This window comes from Mesoplodon densirostris, chromosome 2 (genome assembly GCF_025265405.1).
Source record: "Mesoplodon densirostris isolate mMesDen1 chromosome 2, mMesDen1 primary haplotype, whole genome shotgun sequence".
NCBI lineage: Eukaryota > Metazoa > Chordata > Mammalia > Artiodactyla > Ziphiidae > Mesoplodon > Mesoplodon densirostris.
In genome coordinates this window covers 191,730,645-191,746,908 of record NC_082662.1, presented here as the reverse complement: position 1 = coordinate 191,746,908, position 16,264 = coordinate 191,730,645, and the positions used below count along the sequence as shown (strand labels likewise).

The 16,264-nt window shown below is 59.9% G+C and overlaps 2 protein-coding genes across 2 annotated transcripts in view; both read left to right on the top strand.

Moving 5' to 3' along the window:
• Positions 1 to 8,953: 8,953 nt before the first annotated feature.
• On the top strand, positions 8,954 to 9,496 carry ASCL5 (achaete-scute family bHLH transcription factor 5). The gene has a single exon (XM_060088689.1). The coding sequence runs from the start codon at positions 8,954 to 8,956 to the stop codon at positions 9,494 to 9,496; it is 543 nt and encodes a 180-aa protein (XP_059944672.1).
• Positions 9,497 to 10,999: 1,503 nt separating this feature from the next.
• CACNA1S (calcium voltage-gated channel subunit alpha1 S) overlaps positions 11,000 to 16,264 on the top strand; it is a 60,213-nt gene continuing 54,948 nt past the window's right edge. The window contains exons 1-2 of the mRNA XM_060088688.1: positions 11,000 to 11,151; positions 12,726 to 12,831. Coding sequence (XP_059944671.1) covers positions 11,000 to 11,151; positions 12,726 to 12,831 — 258 coding nt within the window. The remainder of the gene's footprint in view (positions 11,152 to 12,725; positions 12,832 to 16,264) is intronic.

Here is a 16,264-nt window from a genome sequence, read left to right as displayed (position 1 = left end):
GGGAGAAAGGGAAAGAACAGAACAGGAGAGGGCAGGGGGCACTGTGGACAAGAAGAGACCCAGACTGTTCTGGAAGGAGACGTAGGACGTGGATGGGCATTGGAAGCGGGGCTGGCGCCCCAGGAGGGGAGCAGCCCCAGGTGGGGAGGGGAGACGCGAGAGGAAAGGTGGGTGGTGCTGAGGCCTGGGCTGGGGGCGCGGAGAGAGGGCAGGAGGTGGCGGAGAGCTGAGGCCCCTCAGCGCCCAGCGAGGGCGTGCAGGTCCAGGCAGCGATGGATCGTCCCCGGGAGCCACGCGGTCAGAGCCATGCTTCGGAAGGTGAGCGTGGTGATGTGCACGTCCAGAGCGGGTGTGCGGTCAGGGCTGCAGCCGGGGGCCAGGCAGGTGGCGGTGAGGATGCTTTCCGGTGGGGTCTCCCCCAGGACGGTGCTGCTCGTCCCCCGCCCCACTGGGGAGGGATGGGCCTGTTCACGGTCCTGGCTGGGAAGTGGCCCCAGAGCCCCTGTTGTAAGCCACCTTTTCGACAAGATGCAGAGAGCTCCGATTCTCTCTAAAACATGGTAACTGCACGAATGAGACAGCCGGGAGGGTCCTGGGCATCCCGCACGCACAGGAGAGGGACCTGGGAGCCCACCTGGCGCCTGCCCCGGCCCTGCCAGCCACTTCCTCCCTGTGACACGGGGCTGAAGACCCCTTCCTTGTAAGACACGCTGACGACCCAGTGAGACCTGTGTGTGAGCAGTGAGAGTTAGCGTCCCCACTCCTGCAGACCGAGGTGTCACTGCGTTCCGGGAGCCCCGGAGCCAGGGTCACTTCCCACCTACAAATGCCCCAAATCAACGGTCGGGAGGGGCCTTGGGAAACCTCAAACATTTATTCTGTGGCCCCAGGGGTTTCTTCCCCCCACCCCGGCGAGTCACCTAGAAGGGAGGCTCCCTTTTGTGGCGAAGGGAGCCCCTCTCCTCCATCCCTGAGTCAGCGATCACCTGGGCCCCAAGCACGGTTCTCTGTCTGATGTCGGTGCTACAGCCGGCAGCAGGCCTGGGGGTGGTGGGGAGATGGCCACGCTGATGGCCCAGCGGGGTCGGGGCAGGGGGCGGAGGCTTCCGCGCTGCCCCCTCCGCCCGTGAACCCCGCCCCAGGGGACCGGTCATCACCAAGGGAGGCTCAGGCACAGCCCCATTTCTCGGTCAGAGCCGCTGTCCTCCGCAGAATCACCTGGTCTAGGCTGCTGGTGCCTTCACAGCGCACACGGGATGATTTCCCTTCCTCTTTTTTTCCCTTGAAGTTAGCACTGACTAATCCCAAGGGCTCAGAACCACCCTGGAGGGCATGCATGTGCAGGCAGTGACCGGAAGGGCCTCACCGGAAGTGCACTCGACAGCAGTGTACATCCTTCTGACCAGGAGGCGGTCTGGATGCTGGGCTCCCGTGGACATTTTGGTCAGGGTCCCGCCTTTGTCTTCCCTTCCCCAGCCCCCATCCTGCACCCCCAGCGCCACTCCCACGAGGTTTGGACCCCTTTGAGCTCTTCCTACACACACCCTCTCTGAAGTCCGGTGAGAGGCCGTTTTTCTTGGTAAGGCTTGTCCACCAAGTCACATTAGCACTTATTGGTGGCTTTGGGCCAAGAGTTCAGATGTCCTGGCACCTAAGCTGTAACCCCTTCCTCCCCCTTGAGGTGTAACTGACAGCAGGGGGCAAGGGTCGGGGTGAGGCTGTGGGAACGCCGTCTGGAGCAGACTTTCTCCCGAGTCTCAGGTTTACTCATTCTCTCGGGCTGTTAAGAAAGACTCATTCCTGGACAGGATGGGGATGCCTGGCCAGTCCCAAGGTGTACGCCAATTTGCCTCGAATGCCAAGTTCAAAGCTCATCAGCTGTGTGACCCTGGGAAAGTTCCTTTACCTCTCTGTGCCTCAGCTTTCCTATCTGTAAAACAAGGGTGATGTTAGTCCCTACCTTGTAGTGAGGACTCAATGACTGTGCACGCATGTGTGAGCGTGTGCACGCACAGGCGTCACTGAGAAGAGCGCCTGGCACGGAGAACATCACGCTGGTGTCTTCACTTTCTCCTCATGTCCTTTGGTTCTTACCTCTCACTTACTCAGGAGCCCCAGTACCTGGGTATGAATCCCAGCTCTGCCCTGTACCAGCTGTGTGACCTTGGGCAGGTTGCTTAACCTCTCTGTGCCCCCATCTCCTCGTCTGGAACATGGGGACGATGACCTCCCAGGGCTGTAGTGAGTGCACTCAGAGCGGAGGTGTGAGGTGCAGTCCTGCCTTGACCACCCACCTGGGCACAGCAGTCTGGGTGGTCCTCTGCTGAACCCCGCCCTCCATGGGGTTCTGGAAGGAGCTCAGGAGAGGTTTGGCGGGTGAATCCGTAGGCAGGCGGTAGGACGCACACTGAATGCATTCACCTTATTTAGAGAACTGTGTTACCCTATCCCTTCAAAGACTGGAGAAAAGGGTCAGGCCCTTGTGTACAGAATTTTCCCTCTGGACGTCTGCTAGGACAGACGGGGCTCTGGGGAGCCGCTGGACGCGGGCGTTGGTGCTGTGTCCAGTCGCAGTGTCGGGGTGGCATCTGCTGACTCAGGCCTGTCAGAGCCACATCCCAGGATCTTAGAGCTTCAGGGGCTCTTTCCAGGGCCGCCCCAGCCGTGCTGGCAATACCAGCTGCCAGGGATTCCGTTCCTCTTAGGAGCCAGGTGACCCACGTAGCTTCCTCTTATCTTTACAATAACCTCTGAAGTGTCCCTGCCCCCATTCTGCAGGTGAGGAAACTGAGGTCGGTAGAATCAGCGCCTCTGCCAGTGAAAGCAGAGCCGGGATTCAGTCTAGGAGAGTCTGGCCTAAAACGTGCTTTCTGCTTGTGGGGCTGCCTCTCACGCGGGGCTCCTGGGCCCGTGAGGTGCTCCGGGGAGCCTGATATTCTTCCTGGGGACTGGGGGCAGCCACCTCCCCAAACACCTGCCTGTGACTCCCCAGCATCGTAAATGCCGGGTACATTCAAGGAAATTAGGAAGAGGATGAGCCCCTCCCCCGACTCTGGCCCCCAAGAAATCCTATAAAGCTCAGGACTCCTGCCAAAAAGTTGGGCACACCTACCTGGCTAAGAAGGTCCTCGTGTATCACCTTGAACAGACCCTGGTGAGCTGCACCCCAGCTGTGTGACCCTGAGCAGCTGTCCCAGCCTCTCTGAGCCTCCATTTCCTCTTCTGTAAACAGGCTGAGGGTTACAGGAGACAGGAGAGCAGGGCACCCAGCAAGGCCAGGCATCGAAAGCCACCTAATCCATGGCAGCCTTCCTTCGCCACGCCTTTCCCCTCCTTCCAGAGTCCCAGCTGAGCGTCCCCGTGTGTGAGCACCTGGTTCCATCACTGCCTCAGAGCTCTGCACGGCTCCTCTCGGGAAGTGGCTGCAGGCAGTGGCCTGGGGCAAACCCCGTGGCAGGAAACACAGCGTGGAGGGCCTGAGGGGGGCTAGGCGGGCTCTGGGCTGAGGTCCGTGCGTGAATAGCACTGCCTCGTTCATCACGGGACCAGAGGGGCACAGAGGCCGAGAGCAGCCAGCCAAGCCCTGCAGCTGCCCAGCAGAGGAGGCGTTGGTTTCCAGCCCTCAAGGGCACTCTGTGGGGTCATGGTCGCCGGGCCTGGCTGCACTTCTCCTTGGTCAGGTCCAGCGTGGTATGGAGGCGACTCTGAAATGATCGTTTGGTTGGGTGTGTTGAATACATAAGGAGGAAGTGGTGAGGTTATCCTCCTAGAAGTAATTACAGGCTATAAGATAGACTCCTAAGGGAGATGGTGACATTTCTTATGTTAAAAACAAAAAAAACATTTGCTTATCCTGGAGATTTTAAGGTAGAATTCCCTGAACTGTATTCTACTTGATGTTAGGAGGCTTGAGAAAAAGAAAACAACAAACCGTTCTGAGGTCCACTTGGGGATTTCTGGGTTAAATGCAAGCAGCTTTCTTTACTGCAGGGCTTTCTCTGGGATACACCCTGGGGATCTCCAGGGATTGAATAAAGGGGCTGCATTTCTCAACGTGTTTGGCCGTGGAGCCCTTTGGGGAAAGGTTTCAGCGGCTACCTTGCCTGGAGAAAGGGGATGGGTGAAGCCCAGACGCGCTGTCATTCCGCGTCCTTGGTTTCCCTACAAGTTCTCCCAGTTTGGGATGGCAGGGGTAGGAGAGGCTCTGGAAGATGTCTTCATGAAGGTGCCGATAAGCTCCACCACACACAGTCCGCTGTAGGAACCCCTGAGTGGAAGGAGAGGCCGAGGGCAGTGAACTCACCTCTCCCAAAGCCACTTCCCAAGCCCTGTTCTGAGTTTGAAGTGACATATTCAGCCAATTTCTGGTCTCAGTCCCCCACCTCTGGCTCCGGTCCCGGTGAAGACAGTGAGAAAACCTGGAAAGGGAGAATTATGTTACCTGCTCTGTAGATGGTCCAGCCCACTCGGAGGTCACAGCCCCCTTTGCTCCATCAAGGTGGTTCAGCCCTCCCCAGGGATACCCAGTGTCAATCAACGAACATTTATGCAACAGGGACTGTGTGTTTCAAAGATGGAGCATGAGACAGGAATTCTTGCACTTAGAGTTTACAACTTGGGCCGGGAGATGGGGTCAGGAAGGGCTCCGGGGAGAGTATTCTCTGTCTGCCTGCTGGCCACGAAGAGTGCAGGGCTGGGGAAAGGGGGAGATGGGGTCGGGTGACGCTGGACTCCTAGGAGAGGGACGGCCTGGGGTGGGCAGGCCATGCTCATGAAGCCATCAACAAGAAGTTGTAATGACGTGCCATGGGGGGTGGTAGGGAGAGCCTCTGGCAGGATGTGACCACAAGTAGCTAATAGTTGTTGGGGGGCAAATGCCCCCTGATGCAGAATTAGGAGCAGCAAAGACTGGGGAAGGAGGCCCAGGAGACCCCACTTGTGGCTTCCTGACTGTCTCTGCTGCAAGTTGGACTGGGTGTCACCACGTTCCTTGTACAATATATGACTGTGCCGGGCATGACTGTGAACACGTCTTGATCATAAAAGGGCAGCCGGGACAGCTCCATTGGTCAGTGAGCTTCGTGGACGGTCAGGTTTCTCCCACCGAGCACATCCGCCCCCAGGCCTGGGAAAGTACACCTGAGGTGCCGAGGGCAAGAGCCCCGCCCGGGAGAAACTAGGGCCCTAGAAAGGTGGAGAGTATTGCTTCAGGCCCTCCCTCCAGTGCAGTAGTCTCCTCCGTGCTCACGTGGGCGGGGCCGGCCCCCCACGCACTATTTCAGAAGCAGGCTTTTAGCTAGTAAGTTGCTTCATACTGATACAAATAACAAATTGCAGAAAACGAAATATGTTTAATGATGCATCTTTTATGTATCTGTATATAATGAACGTTTAAGTGATGTGAACTGATCCACCCACTCAGGGAGGAAAGTAGTCGATGTTAACGGGAGACCCCATGGCTCTTCTTGGGAGTCCTCCAGTACCCCGAATTTTCCAAAAGACCTGGGGACTCAGTCGCCAGGGTGGGTAGTTATGACGGAGTCGGGACCTGGAATTTCCGCAACCTGCTATTTCTCCTCACGGCCACACGGTGCCGCTGTCGACAACTGGTTCGGCCCAGCCTGGGAGCTGAGCCCATGGGCTGGTTCTCGGTTGCTGTCAGATCCTGTCCAGGTACTGCAGGTTAAGGAGGATCCCAGTATTCGTGTTTTTAAGCTCAGGCGAGGGGGTTCCTCACCACGTTCCCAGGGGTACGGCTCCCGGTACTTGACTCTGGTTAAACTCGGTCCTCCCCTCCCAGCGAGAGAAGTCCGTGGCCATCCTCCTAAGAGCATCTGCAAGGGGCCATTACCTTCCCAAGGTGACCTGTGGTGCCACTCTTACCAGGGCAGGAGCTCAAACAGCGTGATCATCAGAATCTGCGGTGGAACATCCCCTTCAACAGGAGTCATAGTTTAGTAAGGTACTCGTGTTAGGTCAGCACAAGCCCCTCTGAACTTCTGGTTCAAACGTGAAGCTCTAGGAGAAATAGTGAGAGAATCGGGGGGAGGGGGAGAAGGGGAGGGGTGACTAGCATTTACTAGTTCGTGAGATCACTAGCTGTGGAACCTTGGGCAAGTAACTTAACCTTTACAAGCCTCCGTTTTCTCACCTGTACAACAGGATGAGATTAGCACCTACCTCACAAGAATTGTGTACGAATTAAGTGCGATGTTTCACGTAAAGCACTTGGCACGATGTCTTGCACATCAAGAGTAATAAGCGATCACTCTTATCATTATTATTTTATTATTACTATTATTATTATTTCACCACGGGTTTTGTTCTCCGCTCCGTCCCAGAGCCTAGGGCAGCCCCATGCACGGATGCTGTTGGTAAGTCTGTGGTCTCAGGCCGCTTGAGGATAACCTACTACACGGTATCCTTCTTCTCCTCGCCAGGGTAGAGCATTCCGCGGAGGAAAATGCTGATCACACTTCACCTGCATCTGTGCCCTCACCTGAGCTCGCTGCCAGGTTATCGGCCCTTTTCTAACAGTAAAAAGAGAACTAGTTCAAGAAACACATGGTCAAGCTGTGAGGTTTCTTGCTTGAGTGACTTTTCTGAATAGTCATAAAAAACGTAAATAACATGTGAGGAAAATGAACAGGCATTGAATATTGAATCGACACAAATAGATATTAAGTTGTATTTATTAAAATGGTCATTAGATGTAAATGAGCTTCTGACCTCAATCAAATTATATTTAAATAATTAAGTCAAATATGAATAGACAGGGATCATGCAGGAGAGGAGAGTCTGGATCCCATATTTTTATAAAACCAAAGCACTGATAGCAAATAATTTTGAGCACTCGTTACATGCCCAGCACTGGACAAGGGACTGAGGGGCACCACTTACGAATGGGAGAAAGCCTTGCCTTCTGGTGGTTTACTATCTGGTTGGAGACTCAGAATGCACAGCCTGCAAAGTCTGTGTTGGGGGCTGGAGAACTCAGGCAATCAGCCTGGGGCAGGACTGGGGGCAGCAGAGAGGCCCCCATGACCCGCCTGGTCCGTGTCAGCCAAGGGTGAGGTCAGGAATGAGCAGGGCGTCCGGAGCCGAGGGGTGTTTGGAAGAGATGTTCTAGAACCATCCCTTGAAGGACACTTCCCTTCCAAGGGGAGCCCTCGGAGGCTGTGGAGCGGGGGAGGGGGACGTGACTTTGTCCTGCAGCCGCACACAGGCTGTCGAGGGCAGTGCTTTGAACGCTGTTGATTCTTCCCGGTTTCCGTTCAGCATGGAGGGCAGAGCTAGCTGGGAACAGACTGGGGCCCGGATAAAGGACAAAGGCGAGAAGGTGCAGGGGACTCCCGGGAACCTGAGTGTGTCAGGGACAGAGCCGGCCCTGCCGTCAGGTAGAAGGCTCGGCCCGGCACCTGAGGCCCCGCTGCCCCATCACTGTCCACGGGGCTGCGGCACCCACTCACTTGCTCATTCAGGGAACCCTGAGATCTCCCGCGGAGGGCAGTGTGACAAGTGCAAGATGGCATCGACAGGACACTGGACACACGGGGAGGGGGCGGGTCAGAGAGAATGCCTAGAGGAAATGACAAGAAGTGGAATCTGATAACCGCGGGTGAGAGGAGTTGGTGGCACTGAAGTGCAAACCAGGCCAATTATTTCTAAAATAAGAGCATCCTGGAGTCTGGGACAGGGGCTGCTGTGACTTAGTCCCGCCCCTCCCAGCCCAGCTTCCGGTCTCATCCTCCCTCTCCGTTATCCAACAAGCATTTGTGCAGACTCTCTAGCCTGCCAGGCTCTGCCCACACGGAGCTGAAATCACAGGCACATCTCAGACCCCCCCCCACGCCCCGAGGACTGGGGCACAGAGAGCTTTGGTGGTGCCACTCCACGCGGGAGGGCTTTGAAAGTCCAGGCCACATGTGGGTTCCTGAACATGCCTGGGCTTCCCTGGTGGCGCAGTGGTTGGGAGTCCGCCTGCCGATGCAGGGGACACGGGTTCGTGCCCCAGTGCGGGAGGATCCCACGTGCCGCAGAGCGGCTGGGCCCGTGAGCCATGGCCGCTGAGCCTGCGCGTCCGGAGCCTGTGCTCCGCAACGGGAGAGGCCACAACAGTGAGAGGCCCGCATACCGCAAAAAAAAAATAAAAAAAGATGCATTGCCTTCAATAAAGAGTCCGACCCTTACTTGCCTTATGGCTGCCGCTGGGGTTTCTACTGCCGGCTCAGTAAGCAGGTTCGGAGCCTCCAGATGTGAGGCCCTGGCAGGTGCGAGGGACCAGACTTGTTCCTCAAAGGAAATGACATCGCTGGGCACCTTTTAGAAGGCAGGCCCTGGAGGAGGCGTCCTTGGGTATATTTTTCTCATTTGATCCTCACTCAGTATTCATCGCCTGGGAGGGATGTTTTAATTATCTCCAGACTGGAAACTGGCTCAGAGAGGGCACCCAAGCATTCAGGGGTGAACCAGGATTGGAACCCTGCTCTGCGCGTATGTCTTCTGCAGCCCACTCCCTCCCCTCGTGACACTTACCATCGCGTTGGAGGGCGGGGTGACACAAAGGAGCTCACGATGCAACAAGGCCTTTCCTAATTGATATGTTCACCCTCTTCCTTAGAGACGGCACCCGGGACCCTCTCCTGCGCGGCGCACAGCCCGGGGACCCCGAGGGCCGCGAGGACCAAGACCCTGGTGCGGGGCCCGCTGGAGCCTCAGGGCTGCGCCCTGGGAAGGCCCGCGCCCACCCCGCATCCCCGCCGGCTGCTCTGAGACGTGGCCGCGGAGCCTCTGCAGAGGCCTCACGGTCCGCCGCGATGGCTCGCCTTAGGGGGACCTCGGAGCCTGCTCCCAGAGCGAAAAGAAGCCCTGACCAGTCCGGCCGCCCGGAGCCGCGGCTGGCGATGTGACTTGCTCCGCGGGCAGGGCGCGCAGACCCCGAGTCGGGGTGACCATGAACGACGACTTCTGCCGGACGCTGGCGGCCCGCCGGCCCGCGGCGCCCCCCGGCTGCCTGCCGCTGGGCATCGGGCCCCCTCCCCGGCCGGCGACCCCGGCCCGCGCCGAGCCTCTGGGCGCCGTGCCCTTCCTGCTGTACCCGGGCGCCGCCCGGCCGCCCTACTGCGACGCCTACGCGGCCGCGTTCTCCCGCGCGCCCTTGCCGGGCGCCCTGGGCGCCTGCGACTACCCCTTCGAGCCCGCCTTCATCCAGAAGCGCAACGAGCGCGAGCGCCAGCGCGTCCGCTGCGTCAACGAGGGCTACGCGCGTCTCCGCGGCCACCTGCCTGGCGCCCTGGCCGAGAAGCGGCTCAGCAAGGTGGAGACCCTGCGCGCCGCCATCCGCTATATCAAGCAGCTGCAGGAACTGCTACGCGCCGCGCCCGACGGCCCCGGGCCCCGCGAGCCCCGGGCCGCCCCAACCCTGGCGCCCGACTCGTCCGAGCCGTCGTGCTGCTCTTCCTCGCCCTTCTTCGAGTCGGAGGACTGCAGTCACTGACCGGGGCTGGGGCCGCCCGGGCTCGGGGCGCTCAGGCGTCCGCGGCACCCTCCCTTCGCCAGCGCCACCCCGGCTCCGTCCCTTCCAGCCGGGGGACGGGGGCGGGGGGGGGGGGACGAGGGGCACGAGAGAGGCCAGAGCGGCTGTCGGGGGGCGGCGAGGTCGCGCGCCCTGTCCATGCCGGCCACCCTGGGGTCGGGCTCCGGCTGGGCCTCAGCCCCGCGCCGGGGTAGGTCGGAGGCACCCCGGTCGTGGTGGTCCTGCACCGTCCTCCGTGGCCACGGGCGCAGCCCAGGAGGCGAGTCTGCTCTGGTCCGCACGCCACGCCCCTGCTCTCCACGAGATGGCCTCAGACGCCAGCGTCCGCTTCGGGGACTTGCTTGTCACCCCCCCCCCCCCCCCCCCGCAGAGGAGCCCAGAGGGAGAGGCGCAGGCCAGATTCAACGTGCACTCAGCCCAGGAGGCGGCGGAGTGTGTGCGTTGGTGGCGCCCTCTGGCTTCCTTAATGTAGAGCCTTACCCACCCCACGCCCCGGTGTGGCCCTTTCCTTCCCCCCCCCCAACCGCCCCCGCGGTGGGTGAGGACTGCGTGTTCCCCCCCTCAGACTGTACTCTGTGGGCGTGGGGACCGCATGGGTGTACCGGCGCTGTGTTTGCACGACGGGGCTAAATAAAGACGTTGGCTTTTGTGATTCTCGGGTCGTTGTCCGCCTTCCCTTCCCTGGCGCCTCTGTCTCCTTCCCACGCAAGCACTTGCCTCCAGGGTGTGTGGGGTGTTCAGTTAGCTCATGCATTCAGCTAACATTTACAGAGAGCTTAGTACATGCCAGGGCCAGTGTGGGGAGGGCACAGAGTCCCAGAGATAGACACCGCCCCTTGCACAGCTAGGGGCAGGCTGTGGTGGTGGTGGGGGAAAGGTGGGCACACCCAGGAGCCCCCCCCCCACGGGGCGTAGGCATGGGGTGAGGGTGGAGGATCTTGGCCTGACAGCTGCAGGTAGAGATGTGAGGGAGGGCTGTGGACTCCTACTGAGCTGGACCACCCAGCACCCTTTCTGGACAGTGTCCTGGGCCTGCAGGGAGGGATGGGTTGAATGTTGACCCCAAGGAGCTAGTCTGAAGCCTGAGGCTCCACAGCACTTCGTGAGCTCTCCTTCACCCCAGCCTTGAACCTTCCATCCTGTCTCCTGCCCCAGCCCAGACCCATGTGTGAGCCCCCAGCCCCACCCCCAGCCTCCTTGGGGACATACTGGGCTGTCACTGGCTGGGCTGGGCAGGAACGACAGCTGCCTGGCCACGGGAGCTCGGCTGGGCAGCAGAGAGCCCGTGGAGGCTAATTTTACTCCCTGGGAGCAGGGAGAGCAATCCCCGGCCCGCCCCGGCTGGCTCAGCAGGGCAGGCTCGCCCAGGGGCTCAGCCGCCCAGTCCCCAAGGCAGGGGCACTGGGGACTCAGGGAAGAGAGGGCAGCGGGTGGAGAGCAGGAGAGGCTGAGGCTCCGGGAGCCATGGAGCCGTCCTCGCCCCAGGATGAGGGCCTGAGGAAGAAACAGCCCAAGAAGCCCGTTCCCGAGGTCCTGCCCAGGCCGCCCCGGGCCTTGTTCTGCTTGACTCTCCAGAACCCCGTGAGGAAGGCCTGCATCAGCATCGTGGAATGGAGGTATCCTTCAGGGCCAAGGGGCTGCACGGAGAGTGTGTGTGTGTCATGGGAGGCGAGGACTGGGGCTCACAGATCACAGGCTTTGGGGGCCGGAGACCGGGGCCTGGGGATGGAGCTGGGAGCCTTTGCGAAGGAAGCCCTCAACCGAGGAGCAGGGGGAACCGGCAGGGCTTCCAGGGCCCGGGGCTGAGGCCCAGGTCCTGAAGGCAGCCTGGGTGCCTCTGTAGTGTCTCTGGAAGGTGCTGGAAGGTGTGCCCAAATCCCCAGTCCCCAGCGTCGAGGGCTCCTCTCAGCCTCCCTGGGATATGGGACAGGGCTGGGGTCGGGGGAGGCGACAGCGGGCCGGGCAGGGAGGAGAGATGGGCCTGCGCCGAGCTCTGCTGCGACAGCAGGCCTGGGTGGGAGGCACCACGTGGGCACAGGGACGTGAGCCCCCTTCTATGTTGGCATTAGCTCTGCGAGGAAGAATAATGAAAATTTCCAGCTTATTTGGGGAAGAGAGGAAGGAGCTGCAGAGGGGGCGGCCACTGTCAAGTGGGTGCTGAGTGAGCTGCTCGGGGATATTTGAAATACTTCGGAAGGGTTTTGGAAGCCCAGGCTCCCACCAGCTGTTCCCTAAAGCAAGGAGAGTGAGGGAGCCGCAGGGACAAGGAAAACCCAGGCGGAGCTGGAAGGTCTGGGTAGGAGCCAGCCCTGCCTTACGCGGCACCCAGGAGCCTCGTGCCCTCCTCTGTCTGGGGGACGGGGGAGGACTTCCCCACCCGTCTCTCTCGCCTGCATCCTGTCCCCTCTCCAGTCCTCTGCCCCGAGGCCGCCTCTCTTCCAACCGCAGAGGAAGGTGGCTGGGAAGGGCATGGGGTCTCCCTCTAGCCATCTGTACAGGGCGTCCCCCAACCACGCACGAAGAGCTGGGCCCTCGCCCCTTCTCCCCCTCAGTGCTGTCCACACCCGCCCTCTAATGGTCAGCCTCCCCGGAGGCTGTGCTGCTCACCAGCAAATCCAGGGAGCCTGGTGGGGGTGCCCTCCGGAAAACGGCTGGCAGGGCCTGTGTGGGTGGGCGCACGGCCCTGGGGCCACGGGTGCCCTCGGTTACCGTCTGTTACCGTCCCCTCCTCAGGCTGCAGAGTCCAGGTTTCACCCCCCCCGGCCCGCTTCCCGGGGGTGCTTAGCCCAGGCCGCAGCAGCCCCAGCTTCCCTTGCTGATTCTGCGAGGACGCCGCGGCGTGTCTGGCCGTGGCTGCGCGGAGCAGGGAGAGCGGTGGTCAGTGGAGCGGGGGGTTGAGGGGGTCGGTACTAAGATGGGGGCTTAAGACTCCCCGGGCCTTGAGGCTGAGTAGCCCCCAGCCAGGAGCCAGAGCCTCGTGGTCCCAAAGCGTCTCAGCGGATGCTCTCTGTTGGAGGAGAGGGAGGCGGGTGCCCCACAGGAGCCTGGCCCCGTCTGTGCCCTGCAGGAGGGCAACGTGGACCCATCAGCCTGGCCTTGTAGTCGGTCCAAACAGACCCCCAACGCGCTCTTCCCCTTAATCCCACGAATCCCACGCCTCACTCGAGGGCTCTCCTTAACCCTGCACCAGACCATTCGAGACCATCATCTTACTCACCATCTTCGCCAACTGTGTGGCCCTGGCCGTGTACCTGCCCATGCCGGAGGACGACAGCAACTCTCTGAACCTCGGCCTGGTAAGATGAGTCTTCCCTTCCTCCTGCCGGCCTGCTGCCCAGGCTGCGGGCTGGTAGATGATGCTGGAGCTACAACCCCCAAGGATACAGACCCCACGTCCCCACCACCTGCAGGACTGGCTGAGTGGCTCAGAGCTTTGCAGGGAAACCTGGCCGGGCTGGATTCCATCATATCAGCACTGGGCAAGTACCCAGTGTGCCAGGGGCACTGTGCTGAGGTCCTTACGAGAGTAAGCCACGTCCTCCTCACCATGGCCCCTAAACTAGTTCCATTTGACAGATGTGGAAACTGAGGCTTTGTAAGGCCAACGATGGGGGCTGAATGCTGAGTTCCCTTCCCTGGTTGTAACCCGGAAGGATCGTGCTTCTGGGGAGCTTGCCTTTCTGGGATGGTCTGATGGAGAGAGAGCACATGTGTTAGAGCCACACTCCTCACCCCGCCGCCGGTAACAAGTCCACAGGCCAGAAAAGGCCGCGTCTGGAAGGGGCTTTCCAGAATCAGGCTGTCCTGGCTCCTCCCCAGCTCACCCTGTTTACGGATGAGAAAACTGAGGCTTAGGGGGGGTAAAAGACGGACTTACCCAAGAGCTAGATCATAATAAAATGCTTGGCGTTTATTAAGTGCTTATTAGATGCCAGGTTCTGTGCTAAATAATTTACATTATTGTCTTTTTCACTTCCGGTAACTGCCCCCATGAAGTCAGTAACGTTATTAGACCCATTACAAGACAAGGAAACTGAGGCTCAGGGGGTCACCCCCATGCACGCGTCTTCTCCCAGGGTCTCAGACGCGGGGCTCTGACTTTCAGACCTGGCCTGGATAGCTGTGCCACCAACGTGGAGACAGTACGAGGGCCCCTGGGGAAGCCCCTGGAGATGTTGTTCTCGGGCGTTTACCAGGCTCCTGAGGGGACAGGCCGATGGACCCGCCCTTTCAGCAGGCTTTTCCTGCACTAAGTCTGCGGGGTGGGTGGAAGGAGGGCTGTCAGCGTGCGTCCAGGGCCTGAAAGGATGGCATTTATTTCTGCCTCTGCTTTGTGCTGGTTTCCATAGGAATCTATCTTGAGCTGGGGAGAAGCTGGGATTCTAAGTGTGTGCTTGGCTATAAGTGGAAAAGCTCGGAGAGTGGGATCCAAAGCAGGCAGGCCCTGCGGTGAGGCAGGCGGGGAAGGTGCTCCTCGGAGGCTGGGCCCCATGAGGCCCGTCCGTTGTCTATGCTCTGGAATCCAGGGGGGCCCTGCATCCACTCCACCCTTTAGGAGTTCATATCAGGGGCCCTCGGTTCCATTTCAACTCCTTAAGAAGTTGAGGGCCTCCCTGGTGGCGCAGTGGTTGAGAGTCCGCCTGCCGATGCAGGGGACACGGGTTCGTGCCCCGATCCCGGAGGATCCCACATGCCGCGGAGCGGCTGGGCCCGCGAGCCATGGCCGCGGGGCCTGTGTGTCCGGAGCCTGTGCTCCGCAACGGGAGGGGCCACAGCAGTGAGAGGCCCGCGTACAGCAAAAAAAAAAAGAAGTTGACTATTTTGGAAAGAAACTCCACCCTCCTTGAACATGTAGAATCAGACTTTAGTGGGTATGTAGCCTGCCATCTTGAAACAAAACGGCTGCCCTCAAACGTTCACACGGTATTGTGTGCTCGCCTTTGGCCTGTGGGCTGAGTGACGGAGGCTTGCGTAAGTTCTAGGGCTTGTAGAGACAGGGGGATGAGTTCCCTGGCAGAACCGGACCGGAAACCTTCCCAAAGTAACGACCATCACGTCGAAGGTCACAGCTGGGTGGGTCGTTGCTCATCGGTGAGGGACCCTTTGTTGTGAAGCCCAGAGAGGGCAGGTGATACTCAAGGTCACACAGCCAGCTCCTGGCTGAGGCCTCCCCGCTTCTACTTGTAGTTATATGCTGATCTCCACAAAAGCCAGCAAGAGGGAAGGGAGGGCAGTTAGAGCAGGAGGGAGGGAGATGGGGGCTTTCTCTCTTCCTCGCCCTATTGGCCGCTTTGTAGGAATCTGAGGAAGGTCTGGGACCCCGCCAATCATCCAACAGAACCGTGGTTGAGAGAAGGGAGGCCCAAGGACCCACTCTGCACCAACTTTCTTACTTATTTAACAGATACTTGTCGTGTGCCTGTTACATCCCTGGCACGTACAGGGGACCTACTTGTGAACCAAACAGACATAATTCCCATCTTGACAGAGATTAATTTATCCAATCAATCAAACAAGCAGTTAAAATGAAATGGGAAACATGCAACGTCTGGGTGCACTTAGACGTTGTCCTGGAGGAGAACCTGAGTGAGACGGGGTGGTCAGGGTGGCCCCAGCGGATGGCACGTCTGACCTGAGCCTGGAGGGCAGGGCCGGCTTCACGGGGTGTGACCTGCACTCGGGAGGGCCCTGGGCTCAGGGGGTGACGCTCTGGGGTCGTGGCAGCGAAACATCTGATAATTTCATCTTTGAGTCCACGTTTTGTAAGTTGGGGTCACCGGGGACGGGGCACAGGCCGTGGCGCACTCGTGGTTCTGCCTCTGTCACTTCCCACCCCTCCCCTGTCTCTGAGGACAGACTCTCAGCTCAGTCCCCTGGGAGGCCACCTGGCAGAGCGTGGGCGTGGTCCTGGGAGCGTCAGCGTTGGCACACGTGTCCTTCAGTGTGTCAGGACAGACACGGAGGTGCTGTTCCCAGCCTGGGCTGACGGCACCATGGCCCATTCAGAGAGGGCCCTGCAGGGTCTGGCTTCCCGCCAACCTCCCTCCCGGTGCTCAGTGCCTCCATGGGGGAGGCTGGTGGAGGCACTGGGCCCATGTGAAGAGCCAGCGCATGGCTGGGGGCGGCGTGTGCGCTGGGTCACGGAGGGGAGGTGCCTGGGAGGGTCTGCACCCTCCACAAAACACTAAATAGGCCATAAACCCCACCATGATAGGCTGACAAAGGGAGCGCGGAAGGAAGGCATGTTAGCACCTTTAATGGCACAGGTTGTGAACAAGCGCCGTGCACTTGCGTCTTGCGCTGGGCCGGCCAGTCCTGGAGCGGGTCCCGGATGAGGGTGGGGCATGGAGCAGAGGCTGTCGCAGCCCCGCAGGAGGAGAGCTCTGGGTGAGGGGGCCACGTGGGCAAAGGGCTGGGGGCACGAGGTAGAGAGATGGGCTGGGGTCTGGAGCATCTCTCAGGCCATCAGGTTGGGGGGTGGGGAAGCAGAGAAAGTGGTGTCCAGTGGAACTGAGGCCCAGGTGACGGTGGAGACGGAGAAGTGGGAGATTCAGGAGGGGGCATCTGTGGACTCGGGGACAAGGCATGGGGGAGGGGAGGAAGAAGGCGAGGGTGACACTCGGGTTTCAGAGGGGGTGACGGAGCAGATGGTGGTATCGCTTTCCGAGACAGGCGTTCCTGGGGGAGGAGCGGGCTGGACTGGGGGAGGGGGACGGTGAGGTCAGTCCC

Bases quoted from the DNA above. Each gene is read 5' to 3' on its own strand.
- ASCL5 (XM_060088689.1), top strand. From the start codon at position 8,954: ATGAACGACGACTTCTGCCGGACGCTGGCGGCCCGCCGGCCCGCGGCG.